Raw genomic sequence first — 14,979 nt, 5'->3', positions numbered from 1 at the left:
CAAACGTTCCTCCATCACATAGAGAAGGGGCGAGTCTGAAGACTGGCAAGGAAGTGATACGATGAAACAAATAGCAGCGTGAATGTGCTGTTTCAAAGGACGGAACTGACAATTGCCGACTCTAAGAGCTAAGGCATGTAGGACTACTTTACAAGTACTATCACAGGCAACACGCACACAGCATGACCAATTCTAAAAAAAGCAAACTTGGATGTCACAGTCACAGAAGGAGCACATCTGAGGGAGGGAAATGGTTCTACCACAGAATAACATGGACAGCCCACAATTTAAATGCTAGCTGCTTAGAAATGTACAGCTGAATAATCTGAAAAGTGACCACTGAAAAGCTGTGAAGTTCAAATGCTATTTCTGCTGCACAAAAATCAAAAGGCATGGTACAAAGCCCTAGCATGATACAAGAAACAGTATAGTCAAAATTTTCAAAATAACATAAATACCTCATCAGTTCTCAAGTTACTTTCAAATTCTAGTTCTTCCGCCAACTTTGGTAAAGCTGCATTATTGCCTAATGAAATACAAATATGTTAAAATTATTAGATTACATTATACAATTATACTGTATTTATCTCATGCTACAGTATGATGCTATTTCGCAGTACCACCTCATGAACACGGCACATGAATTTAATCCCTTCCTTTAGGCAAAGGAAACAACTGCAAGTCTGTCTGCAGCAAGCCAGCTCAAACCCCCCAACTTGGCACCTGCAAGAACACAAGTACTTCTATGTTTTCCTTAAAGACAAAAGGATTGAAAAATACAGGCTAGCAGGATTTAACACAGCTTATTTAAGAATCCTGATTTTTTTCTTGTTTTTCCTTTGAAGAAAAAAAACAAACACAAAACCACACCGTTTTTTCAAACAAAATTCGTAACAGCAAATTACCTTTGTACTAACAAATGCAGAGCTAAGAGTTAATACCAAGGATAGTACTTTTAAGTGACATTTAGATCTAAATGCACAAGCTCTAGAAGCATAACCACTGAAATTATCCAATTTCCACAGAGACTGAAAGCCCAGTGACTCCTGTTAGTGCCAATATAATGTCTGAAAACCTTAACATCCCCCCCCCCTGCCATTTCATTCCCCATGGGAACAGCTGTATGCTTGTAACATCTGAAAACCAGGCCGTGCAGACAGCATCTTCACATGACTTCTTTTAGGACACCTATTTCAGAAGTCTGTTTATACAGCTTTTCCTAAACAAAGAGAAACAGTTATAATGTGGTAACTCAACGATGCACGTGAAGTAATTAAACTGTGGTTGTGGTCCACCAAGTAAGACTACCATTACCACGGGTACTTAGAGAGGCCACATCAATGGACAACAAGGATCAAGCAACGCACCAAGACAGAAACATGTCTGTGTAGCAGTTTACATTTTCATGGCTCACATTTGTCTCTTGTATAAATACTGAATAACTTTTTTCAAGTTTACTAGATTGGTATTTTTCCTTGACAAATTCTTAAGATCTCAAAACCTGCACAGTGAGTTTTCTCACCCCAAATATCAATAAAACCAGACAATAAAGCCAGCCTTTGAGCCTTGACCTAAACTCACATTATAAAATATTTTTTAAAATAAAGACAAACATTAGAAGGAAAAGGTTTTAAAAGTAGTACTAGATCAGTATCATTCCATTTCATAAGCAGATTTCTCTACTCTTTTTCTACAGTTCAATTTCTCCAAAATTTATAACGAAGTCAGGATCTTGACTTCATTATGGCATCTACAGAACTTACTCATTTTCACAAACTTGGTGCTTCAACTACTCTGAAGGGTCAAAGAGGAGAAAGGTTAAAAATAGCAGGATGTTCATTATGTGGTATTTTAGAAACCAGCAACCATGCAAGTTGATCCAAAATGTTAGCTTCCAGAAAAATAGATTTAGAAATAAAATATAATATTCCTAATGTGATACACAATCAGAACTTCTCTATTTAAAATAGACACCCAGCATCACTGCTCACCTAAAATATTTATTTGGAATGATTGTCTGATTCCTTTTTAACACAAAGCGGACCATTTCAAGTGTATTCACAACACAAAATTCAGCATAGCAGACTGAATATTAATATGATTATTAAATAACCATCCAGAGAAAATCTGCAGCTACGATTAAGGCTGACCACTCTTAACCTTCAAAATTAGTAAGAAGTTACCTTTTAAAAGAAATGTTGAACATATGTCTAAATGAAATACACTCCATTACCTATAAAAACATTTCTGAATTTCAAAACATGTTAATAACAAAATCCATTTGTAGCTCCACAGTAATTACCCCTTGCAAACCCCTTCATATATTAACTCGCAACTTTGTCAATGTATTTTAATAACATTTTTGCACTCTAGTAACTTTTAAATCTTTTCCAATGTACCTCAGGTAATTGTGCTCAGTCCCTCCTATACTCCAAGAATTACATTATTTAAATGCCACCAGTACTTAAATATATTACAAATAGTTATTATTTTGCAACCACCAACTAAACTGGGTATATTTGAACAGTGTAAGACATTTCTAACTATAATGATGTTAAAATGCATCTGTTCGTGATAGCTTATTAAATGAGTTGAAAAAAAGTAAATCTCACCTGAATTAAAGGTCGTATTACTTTTTTGAAAAGTAACTTCAATTCCACTATCATCTATTTTGACCAAGTTCGTTTTATCATCACTGCCATATAGCTCTTCTGCATGCAACAATGGGAAGCCACTTTTCTCCCCTAATTCTGGTTCTTCTATCCCTTCACCATGGTTGGTATTTACAGTCTCTTCACTTGCAGAAACTAAGGAAAGAGTTTGTGCCCTAGGCAGGGGAGTCCTTATTTCAGAAAAGTTGCTTTCTGAAAGCAAGTTTGAGTTAAATTTATGGTTTACATTTCTTTGAGTTTCACTCTCTGTTGCCATTTCTGAAGCCACACAGGAGAGTTCTGACGTAACATCCTCATGCAAAACATCTTCAGCTTGCTCACCATCCTCACTTGCCTCTGAAGAAGGACTTGGACTCACAGCAGTCTCTGTACTAATCTCCACACAAAGGGCTTCATCTACACTCATGACATTCATTGAATTTTCATCTGTTTCTGTGATTTCGCTGTCTACTGTGGTCTGAGATGCTGCAGATTCTCCCCTCACACCATTCTCACAAGTCTCATTCTCTCTACCAATTACAAGCAAAGAATTATTGCTTTTTTCTGGGACTGTAGTTGACAGCATGCATTCAATCTGGTCAGTAGCATTAAACATTTCCTCACTTTTGTCTTTTACTTCTGTACTCTCAGGAGTGAGTTGGCTTTCTTCTATGACCGTAAAGGTGAAGAGACTATCACATTCTTCCACTGTGCTCAAAGCGATCACTGGCCCCTCCTCCTTATCTCCTATACTTGAAGCAGCATGCTGATCTTCACTGTCAGTGGCAACTCTCAGCATAGGAGCTCCACATTCTCCCACAAAAATGAGAGAACTTTTGCTTTTTGCATCTGCATTGAAAGCAGCTAGTCCAAACTGTTCACCTACAGTTGCAGTAGTCTCCACAATCTTACATTCCTCTGACGCATTTGGAGAGACAATGGCCTCTTCATCTCCTTCTGCTACGAGCTGACCTTCAGCTTGTGGTGCTGCACTGATCAGGACTATCTCACATTCTTCAGTCACGCTTGTGGTGATCACAGCAGCTTCGTATCTTCCTTGGGTTTCTGAAGTAGGAACTTGGTTTTTGTCTTGCATGGCTACACTAGACATAGGAGCTTCAAAACATTCTGCTGTGCTTGTGGAGATCATTACAGTTTCATTTTTTGACTCTGTGTCTGACACATGTTGAATTGCCTCTTCTGTGACTCCATCTGACATTAAGATTACTTTTTCTTCCACAACACTTGTAGAAATCATAGCACACTCATCTTTTTCTTCCTTACCACTAGTTGGCTGACTTTCCTCATCATCGTTATCATCTCCTCCTGCACTAGACTCACTAGGCATGGGAACCTCGTATACTTCCATATCTATAGAAACCACAGCATTCTCATTTATTTCTTCTGTCTTCACAGAGTGGAGCTGACCATCGTATTCAATAGCTGCACTTGACATAGGAGCCTCAAATTCTTCCATGATACTGGTGGAAATCATAGTGCACTCATCTTTCTCCTGTTTAATGCTAAAAGTATGCACACACTCTTTAAACTCTGTAGCTGTACTGGGCATAGGCATCTCTGTGTCTTCAGTGTCTATTAAGATCATAGAGCTTTCACCACTTTCATTTGCTCTTGCAACAGCAAGTGGACCTTCCTCAGCATCCATGGCTGAATGCAAGGGAGCATCACTTTCTTCCACCATACTGGTAGAGATGATATCACCTTTTAGTTTTTCTTCTCTGTCAGCAGGCATAAGAGAACTCTCCTCTTTCTCTGGAATTGCGCTACTTATAGAGGCATCAAGCTCTCTGCTGTCAAAGGAAGTCATGGCATTCTCACGTTCATCTTCAGCATCAGACGGATTCTTATCTTGCACTGCCATAGCACTAGTCATGGGACCCTCACATTCCTCAGTGTCTGAGGGGATCAAGGTGCCTTCACCTTCTCCTGTATGTGCAGTCAAGGTGCCCTCATCTGCTGCACTTGCGCTGGTTACACTGCTTTCAACAATCCCTTTATCATTTTTGCAGTTTGTGCCACAATTAGCTTCTTTCTCTGCACTTGTCATGCTGTCGATGGTAAGCTTATTTGTATTTGTGCCAGCCACTCCTGACTCAGCTTCCATTTGTTCAGCAACTATGCAGATAATGGAACTTTCACCTTCTTCCGCACCTATACAGATTAGCGCATTTTCACTTTCCATTCCTGCACAAGTAGAAGCATGCTCATTTTCTTCATTTCCTCTTCCTGTACTGGTCACAATGTCCTCACCTTCTTCATCTTCTTCTTTTGAGCCAGTACTAGTCACAAACCCTTCATCATCACACAGACCTACACTGACTGTAGCGATACTGGCTTCTTCCTTTGCTCCTGTACTGTCCATGAGACTTTCACATTTTTCAGTTTCCAAACAAACTGCAAACCCCTCATTACTGTCTTCCAGGCCCGTGCAGACTACTGAAACTTCAGCATCATCTTCTGGAGTTATGCCTGTGCTGGTCACTGTGCTTTCATTTACAGTATCCTCAGCCTTGTCACCGTTAATTCCTGTTGTGGCACTGTTGTTTGTGACCATCGCAATACATGCACCAGTTACAGTGCTTTCTTCTTGGGCATCTGTACCAGTCACTGAGCAGATGAGGAAGTTAGGACCTCTTTCTTCTGCACCTGTGCAAGTCACAGTACCTTCGTGTTCTTTAACTTGGTGAGCTCTCACATTTCCCCTAAATTCACTTGAACTGTCACCACTTGTCGACCCTTCGCCTGTTTCTGTCCCTGCACTAGTTACAGCTCCATCGCTCTCCACTTCACCTAAGCAGGATACAGAACTTTCAAGTTTGCCTGTATCTACACAAGCTGAGGTCTTTCGCTTTTCTTCAGAGCCTGCGCTAGTCACAGCATCATCTTTTTCTTCTGCCCCAGCACTGTTCACACTGTCTTCAGTTTCTACTCCACTTGCGTTGACTGAAGCCTTGTCACTTTCTTCTGCATCTACCATGGTACAGTCACCATTGTCTTCTGCTGTACTTGTTAGGAAACTTTCCCTTTCTGCTAATCCTTCGGTGACAACACCGCCACCACCTTCTTCAGCTGCTGCAACAGTACACTCACCAATATCTGCTCCTGTGATGAAGCTGCTGCCCTTGCTATTTTTTACCCATACGCCTGTTGTGAAACCTTCATCAGCTTCTATGCTTGTGCAGATTACTGTCACCTCGCTTTCTTCTTCTGAGCAAGTGGTTGTAGCATCACTGTCCTTTTCAGAATGTGATGCTCCCTCACCTCTTTCTTCTCCTGTGCTAGTGGCCATGACAGTGCTCTCAATGACCTTTTTTGTGCTAGTTCCTATCACAGTGGCTGGAGCTGTTTGTAGGTTGTTGTACAACGAACTAAGTTGACTACTTCCTGCACTGGTACCTACTGCATTGCTTTCATTTTTATCTTCCATGCCAGTCACGCTGGTCCTCTCTTGCCCACTGGCTATAACAGAGCCTTTGACTGTTTCTTCATAAACTCTTTCAGGCACTAATACAGAGGAAGATTCTATCATAGCATCAATATCATGTGCCTCGTTCTTTTCCACATTATCCACCACTGTGCTTCTTTCTCCCTTTGTGGGATGATCTGTATTCAAACGCCTTCTTTCTTTCCTTTCTAGGAGTAGTTCTTCTGCTGTTACGTGGCCACAGTCTTCAGTAATGTCAGTCACTGAGTTTTCCTCTTTTACTTTCAACTCACTTCCCTGAGTGCTTACTAACTTTGCTGCTTCACAATAACCTTCTTGACTAAGTAACCCAGCTGTATTGTCTTCCACTGCCTGTTCATCAGGCTGGGGCACCTCATCTTCTTCCATACAGTTTGTCATAGTGGTGTTGTCACCATCACTTTTCACGACAGAACTTGGCACTGCACTACCTTGTTTTTCCATGTATGCAACCTGTGCTGCATCATTCTTCAAAGTGGAACTATCTTCAAATAAAGAAGTCCCATCTGAATTATGACATTCTTTAGACATACTACCCAAGGAATCTGTAAAACCCGAGATATCCATCTCCGTGGACTTTGCATCAGCATCATCTTCTCTGGAAGAATTAATTGCTAAAGGAAAATCATTTGAATTAGAATTTATCACAGTTTTTAAATTCTTTGGTCTTCTGCTATCTTCTGAAGCATGATCCTTACTGGGCACATTCAGTAATATTCTACCACTTGTTTTATACATAACACTCATTTTATGAGCCCCTTGTTTATCAGGTCCTTGATCCGTGGAAGCTTGTTTGGACAAAGTGTCTAAGGCACCAACTTGTTTATTAGAAATATCTTCTTGTTTAACAGTTTTTTCAGCTGCAGGCAGAAACTGCAATTCACAACCTTCGCCATCTGCCAAGATGTGTCCTAATTCCTTATTCAAAAGAGAATGAGATGTTTTTTCTTTCACTGCATACTCAGTATCTGTGGCTTGGAGTGAGTTCTGAATGTTTTTTCCTTCAACGTTAGATGCTTCCTGTACTTTTGCTTGTTTCAAATCAAGGTCCATCACCTCTCTCTCATGACCAGTATGGAAATCATCGTTATTGATACTTGACTTTTGAGAGGCTGGAGCACGGCTGCTTTCAGTGGTGCTAGCTGATTGTTTTTCCTCTCCAAATAAACTTTGGTTTGATATACTGCCTTTTCTACTTTCACAGGATATTTTCTTACTTTGTTTTTTATCAATTGCTACCATGACATTCAACACTTTTTCATGTCTGCTATCCATTTCTTTAATATCTTTGTCTTCCAGTTTGTTATTCTCCTCCTTCTTCTTTATTTCCTTGTTGCTGTGCTTTAAGTTTCTGCTTTTGTGACCATCAGCAGAGTACCTTCTTTCTAGTTTGGAACTGCTTAAATCTTTATCACCTCTACATTTCTCTTTTACAGATCCTCTTTCTCCAGAATGTACCTTAACTCTGTGACTAACATCTTTTTGTGATCCCTGAGCTGACTGCGTACCACTTACAAGCTCAGACTCAGCACCACTCTCCTCAAAAACTTTGTCTTCAGTCTTGGATTTGTGTTGCTTATCTAAATCATTCTCTTCCGTGCTCTTCTCTTTGTCTAGTTTCTGACCAGTCTCTTTAGTCAAATTTTCCTGTAACTCTGCTTCAGATGCTTTGAACTGTTTACTATGACTCTTTGACTTAGTCTTTAATAAAATTTTGTCTTCTACAAGGCTCTTAGATCTTCGTCTATCTTTATGAACACCATCATCTTGTTTCAAATTACTGTCAGAGTTAGTTGATTCTACTTCATGTTTATCTTCCGAGTAGCTTTCACTCCTTCTGTGTGACGCAGAAGCAAGTTGCTTTGAGGCACTTAGTGAGTCCTTTTGCGGCCTAGAATCGCTCAGGGACCTTTTGGACTTGTATTCTGCTCTTGATTTTTCTGTTGACAGATGTCTGTCTTTTTTGTTCTCCTTGCGCAGTAATTCTTCAGCTTTTGGGGTTGATTCAGAAACATTTTTTCCATCTTTCCCTGTTACTGATATTTTCCGTTCACTTCGGTGTTTAGTTTTTCTTTCAGATTTGTCATCTGAGGAAACCTTTGGCTGTTGATTATGTTTCTGACTACTATCCTCTCCTTTCAAACTTCTCTCAGATGAATGGAGTTCAGCATCTTCACCTGATTTATGAATACTGTCTCCCTTGTATTTGTGCTTTAAAGAGAGCTTATCTTCTAAAACAGTTCTGTCCTTCTCATTTTTATCTCTGTAAGACTTGGCTTCCTTTTTGGCAGCATTTCTCACATGTTGAATTTCTGTGTCACTATCTTTTTTGGGATGTTTTTCATTTTTAAATATGGATTTCTGCTTCTGCAGTTCTTCAGTATTGCCTTCTGCTCTATCCAGTTGCCTTTTTGGATCCTTTGTTTCACTGTCCTGCTGGGCTCCTTCAGCCTGAAGAGAGGTGGAGGTTTTTCTTTTATGTTCTTTTTCTGCTTTAGAATCACTTTTGCTTTCCTCAGTTGAATGCATAGATTCTGAAAGTCTTCTAAGCTGTTTAGAGATTTCACTTTTTCCATGATTATGCTTCAGTTCTTTGGAAGAATTTTTTTCACAAGTCTACAAAAGAAAGTTTTTATATATAAGCAAATGCTACACAGTTTCTTCACTATATGACTGAACAGAATTGCTAAGCATTAACTTTCCATAAAAACAATACACCAGCAAATACACTTAACATCATAATAAAAATTCATCTAAACTACAGTTAGTAAGAAAATCAAACTTGCCATTTTCATTTCAACTACCTGCGATTGTGGGAAAATCCAAAGCAATCAAAGTTAACCTTAAGGAGTCCATTCAAACTCGAGTATCTTTTCTTTATAAAGTGATTTTTCTTTCTAAAATGATCCAAATGGATTTTTAAATGGACAATGACAATTTCAAGTACTCCATAAGTTAAACAGCTTTTATGCTGTCTGTTTATAACAAACAAACAGACCAAAACCAAAATCTCACAACAACACAAAACCAAACAACATCCCAAAATCCATAAAAGATAAAGACTTCTGCTTGAACTTCCAACTATCACTTTTTTTGTGTTAATAACGCTGTGAGTAAAATCTCTCACCACAAAAATTCTCTTTCCTTTAGTGTTTGGACTACATGCAGTTTTCCTTTAACTTTCCAATGAGAAATTTAAATAGATCAAGCTCTCCAAGTCTTGGTGTATAAGACATACTTAGCTTTTTTTAAAACCCAACATGCTTAAAGGGCTTAAACTACACCTTGTCTTCTACTACAACATCCATCAGCATCATAGAGTGTACATTCTAACAGCTACTGGAATTCTTCCGGCCCAACACATTCTATGATTCTGTCATTACTACAGCAATATCAGATCACTATTACAACTACGAAAAGGAAGGTTATAAGGTTTATATTTAAAAGACACATACCTCAGTTGTCTTTTGCATTTCTTTAAGATCTTCTTCAGCTGGCTCATATTTCTTTTTGCAGCCATCTTCAGCATGCCTGAAACAGATATTTAGACAATTAATAAAAAGAAAAATCGATACCAGCATAACATTAGTCTGTAAACTTTCTGCTTTTAAAGAAGAAAGACATACAGAAATGCACACTAAAAATACTGAAACGGAACACGATCACACAACTACTGACTAGTCAGTTTGTCCAAGATTTTTTCTTTTGGAAAATTATGTGTACCAACTCTGGGCATCATGTAATTGAAGCAGAGAATATTACTATGACAGTATTAGCACTACAGCTGTCCCTGTAAAATTGATAAGATCTCCTTGCCCCATATATATAGCCATATGTAGACAGGTATGTACATGGGTACATATCCATGTAAAACATCAATCTAAATACCAAGCCAAGTTGACTGACATATTAGAATCACAAACACCTAGAAGTTTTTCCTTCTCATGTCTTTATTATCATTCTGTGTGTGAAAAGTTACATAAAGGTGGGTACTGCAGTCTGAGCTGCAATACATTTAAGCAACTATAATTTGATTTTCTGCCTGAACTTCATGCTTATTAGTAATGAAATTACATGAATACTTTAAGTAAGACAAAATTGTTGAAATGGGTAAGGCTAACCGCAAAGTTGAAGAGAACGTTTTTCCATCTGTAAAAGTGAATATTCAAAAACTTCATTCCTTTTGAGCAAACACACAAATACCTTGAATCTCTTTTTCTTTTTCTGCTTAAGGCTACTTTTTTTTCTAAAAATTTCTGTTCTTTAAGTACATCCTTAATGCTGGTACCAGTAACTTTTGACTCAAGACTTCTTGATGAAGCATCTTCTGAATTCAAGCCACTTCTTCCTAAAATAATACACAAATGGTGAAACACAAACATGTCATTATCTTACTGTTTTAGCTATAACTGTGACTGCAGAGAGTACTAATGTGTAACAATACTAGTGTATAGAGGTATTCACCGCATTTAAGCAGTAATGCTATGTGAAAGGATGTATGAAAAAGATAATGAAATTTTGTATTAGGAATTTGCATTATACGTTTTTCTATTGAAATGTTTGTCTTTTAAGGGAAATTACTAGAGAGACCTATTACCAATATTTTAAGCTGCACATTTTCTTCCCCAGAGAGAGCAAATGAACGAGCGCAGAGTGTCAGGTGGTAATGTTACACTTCTCATACCTTTAGCATTTTGACTTCCGGTCTTTAGGGATTTTGTTTTTTCTGCAGCCTTCTGTTTACGTTTTTCTTCAAGTCTCTCTCTGTTAATTTGTCTTCTTAGGAGTCTCTCTTCTTTTTCTTTGGCCTGGAGATACAAAATCAAAGAAAATAATCTATCATCAGGCCAAAGAGTATTCCTTGTCTACAAATGTATGCCTAAAACCCACAGAAAAGAAAACGTTGTAACTTGAGGCAAGCTAAAAAAAATAGTCCTTGGAAATTATTATATGAAATTAATTATATGAATTTTAATGGAGTACTTCTGTGAAGTGAAACTAGCTGAGTTCCAGAGTTTTATTACCACTTAACATTGAAGACTGAGGTTATGAGACTTTCTCAAAGAATATATCATATATATGTACTATGTTCATATAACATATACATAGTGTATATGTGGGTATATATATATAATATATACCCATACTTTTTTTTATATTTTGCCAAAGGAAAAAGATCTAAAAGAACCACTGCTTCCTCTTTTGTGTGCTGGTCTTCCTTCTGCAGAACACAGTGAACATGCATAAACCTCTTCCATTCTCTATAGCTGCAGACATGGCACAAACTACTGATTTCATGGGTCGTAAGAACTACATTTGTAAAGAGATGATGTAATCAAGTAGCCTCAAGCAGTCAACACAAGCCCATAGTACACAAAACCTCATAGAAGACAGACTGCAGGTAGGCAAAGGCTACTTTTCCCCCCCAAATTGTCATTACAGACATTACATCTGTGGAAGACCAGGTTTTTCTTACATACAGCAGCTCTTACTCTCCCTATCAAATCACTCAGCTTAGAAGAAAAAAAATCCACCTATTGCTGTGATTTTGCCAAAATCCTGCATGTAATTAGTAAACCCTCTGTCAAAGCCAAAAGACTTTAGAGTAGGGGGAAAAAAAGACAGAAAAGTGTGTTGTTGCTTTCACCACCAGAAGACTTAACACTACAAGCAGTAGAGTGCTTTACTGGAGACCAGATCATGCAATATTGTGGAAGTGAGAAGAAACAGAAGACTTCCCCTCACAAACTACCATCAAATAAAAAGTGGAATTTCTGTGCTGAAAAGTTTAAGGAGCTAGAACATGAGCAGGAACAAAATCCACACTTACAATGGACTGGCGGCGTTGTTCTACAGTTCTTTCATCATCAGAATCACTGAAGTATTTGGAATACAAGAAAGGTTTGCGAACATAAGCGTGACGTACAGGCTTGGCTTTCCCATCACTCAGCTCATTAGCATGAGGCTTTGTCTTACTTTGACTGTTCTTCTCATCATCTGAAGAAAGGTTAGTGAAGTGTAGAGGTGTATCGATAAATCAGGACAGTGTTTTCAACATTAACTTCCAAAGAAATAAAGCTATTCAAAATGTATTAACAATTCTAAAAACATGAACAGTTAAAATTAAACCCTTTAACACTAAAATATCACTAGATTATGAAAATCTGAAATGTATATTCATTTGCTTGTGCACACCATTTAGCCAAAAAATTGCAAGACACAAGCCCCAGGATAAACTGGGATACAACAATTGGGTTTATCTTCTTGCCTGTAATCATGTTGTCTTTTTCATATAGTACTTTGTAGCTAATATCACGTAAAAAATTAGAATATGATTTCTGCTATGTATTAAATAAGCTTCTTCACTACAGAAAAAAAAAATTTGTACAATATTTGAGTATGTAAAAACTAGACAGGCTTACTGAAACACATACACAAAACACACTGTTTATCTAAGTATTATTCAGTTAAAAATAAATAAATCTATTTCAGCTATATGAGGATTATTAAATAGAGTAAAATCACTTGTGCTCCACACTGTAAAAATTATCTGTATCTCTGAAATATACTTCACAAATATTTAGTGGTAACTGAATGCAATCTGTCATGTTTAAAAGTAACACCAAAGCGAAACAATAAGCAAGTGATTCAGTACTTCTAAGCAGTATTTTAGAACAGAAGAGGTAAGCTCACAGTATACTAAAGGCAAGTCATGCAAGGTACCAAGGCCCCCTGTATTATGAAGTGGAAAGTCTTATTAACTGCCAAAATCAAGTCAATCAGAGGCCTGCTCTGGACAAGGAGGACACAAAAAGGTAAGGCAATCAGCGAAGATGTTTGGCGTTTCCAGACTCTTAAAGGTATATCTATTTCTGTTCCTTCTATTGTGGCCAGGTAGAATTTGGAAATTCCTGCCATCCTAAAGCTCAAAAACCAACCTGATGTGCAAAGTCAGCTACAACCAGTACCCTGTGGCCACAAAGTACTCCAATGTTACAGTAAATTCATGGCAGAATCATAGAATCATAGAACAGTTTTGGTTGGAAGAGACCTTCAAGATCACCAAGTCCAAGAAGGGAGAGGAAAAAAAAAATAATCAAAAAAACAACATAGGAAAGTGATATATTCATCACCTCTAAGTGCTTCTGTAGCTTATGAAATATGCTATATGTCTATGCTATATGTAGCACACATAACATTTATAGTGTTTAGAACGTATCAAGCTATTAAAATATTCGAAATGTCCACTACTCATCTTTTGTAATTGCACAAATAGTATCCACTCCACATTCAAATTTTTTCATAAATCAGTACAATAAAACATACTGCAAAACCTCAAATTTATGACGATTCACATATCATTCTTTCTTGCTACTTAACAAAGTAGTTATTTTACCATCTGATGTTATCTCCCCCTCTTCCGTACTGTCAGAAATTACAGGCTCCTCTTCACTCTCCTCTTCAAAGGAAGAAAGGTCACTGGTATGGACAGAGCTGACAGTGATGTCGCTGAGTACATCCATATCTGAATCTACAGACATATTTTCTTGCAATGGAGAAAACAGGAAGAAAGGGCTGTAATGCAGCATTCTGTATTCGACAAACTTGTCTCACCAAAACAAAACATTGATTTTGCCACTGCAAACAAAATTATCTTAATAACAAGAAATAGAAAAGAAAAAGTAATACCTTAATGAAACATTATTAGGCTAACTGTGCTTTACTCGGAACAAAAAAATCACCCTGAGCTACAACTAGAAACTTTTAAATGCAGACTGGAATCGCTGAGAGAACTTGCCGGGTAAGGCAGATGATCAATCACACATTTGAGGAATCAAAGCTCATCTGATACCTAATGTGGGCACCTCGGTTAAGGCACATGAACCAAGACCTAGCTGTTGCAAAATTTGCCAGAACTAGCAGAGAACTTACACTCCAAATGCACTTCTGATTTTACTCCTGAATACACTTAAAAGACTTCCATATATCCATATTTTATGGAAGAGCATTGCCCATACCATACCTTCTTTAGTTTCTTTAGTGCTTTCAGTTGTTTTATGTTTATTGCTGTTTTTTTCTGGAACTAACTGTTTCACTGGTTCTGACTCTCTTGCTTGCTTTTCTTCTTTTGACTTTGCAGTATCATCACTTTTCCTTGAATGGTCAGACTTTTTGTCAAGTTTTTCCTTCTTTTCTTTCCTTCTTTCACCTTTTTCACTGCTGTCTGGTTTCTTGTCACATTTATCTAATAATTTACCCTTTTGTTCTTCGTTTTCCTGTTGAATTTCTTTACTTGTACAAGTCAAATTATTAGTATCCTTCGCCGGATTTTTTACTTCTTCACTTTGGCAGGGAAGCTCGTTTAAATCTTCACACTTTGCAAATGTTTCAGACCCTTCTCCAGAAAGATCACAAACTGCTTTCTCTTTGTCCGGCAAGTCCTCCACATTTCTCTCTCTCTCAGTGCTACCATCCACACTCTGCTGTGATGAGAGTCTTTTTGCAACTTTGTCACTGGTTTTGGGATTTGAGTTCTCTGTTGAAGCCCTGGCAGCACTTGCTTCTTGGTTAAGAGAAGTTATTGTTTCCAAAATGGACATGGCATCGTTAGCTACGTTGCCACTAGGAGCTGTAGAAGAGACACCTTCAATAGTAAGAAAGAAAAGTTTTAGCTCACCTTAGTTTCTATAATTCTACTCAGGTAGGACGTTAAGCAAGTGAAAAGAACAATTACTCTATTTAAAATAAATAAAAGTAACTAAAACATTTGACCAATTTCGCATTTAGAGATTTTTGGTTTAACGAAAAGAAAAAAATAATAATGAAAAGAACAAGAAGTTGCAT

The 14,979-nt window shown here is 37.7% G+C and overlaps 1 protein-coding gene across 1 annotated transcript in view; it reads right to left on the bottom strand.

Moving 5' to 3' along the window:
• Positions 1-458: 458 nt before the first annotated feature.
• BOD1L1 (biorientation of chromosomes in cell division 1-like 1) overlaps positions 459-14,979 on the bottom strand; it is a gene marked incomplete at both ends in the record, with an annotated part of 17,330 nt that continues 2,809 nt past the window's right edge. Inside the window, 8 exons of the mRNA XM_009870628.1 lie at positions 459-526; positions 2,613-8,751; positions 9,591-9,666; positions 10,339-10,483; positions 10,820-10,943; positions 11,966-12,132; positions 13,532-13,681; positions 14,159-14,779. Of these exons, the coding sequence (XP_009868930.1) occupies positions 459-526; positions 2,613-8,751; positions 9,591-9,666; positions 10,339-10,483; positions 10,820-10,943; positions 11,966-12,132; positions 13,532-13,681; positions 14,159-14,779 (7,490 nt within the window). The remainder of the gene's footprint in view (positions 527-2,612; positions 8,752-9,590; positions 9,667-10,338; positions 10,484-10,819; positions 10,944-11,965; positions 12,133-13,531; positions 13,682-14,158; positions 14,780-14,979) is intronic.

Source organism: Apaloderma vittatum, unplaced genomic scaffold (genome assembly GCF_000703405.1).
Source record: "Apaloderma vittatum isolate BGI_N311 unplaced genomic scaffold, ASM70340v1 scaffold32265, whole genome shotgun sequence".
Taxonomy (NCBI): Eukaryota; Metazoa; Chordata; class Aves; order Trogoniformes; family Trogonidae; genus Apaloderma; species Apaloderma vittatum.
This window is presented reverse-complemented; position numbering and strand designations above follow the sequence as displayed.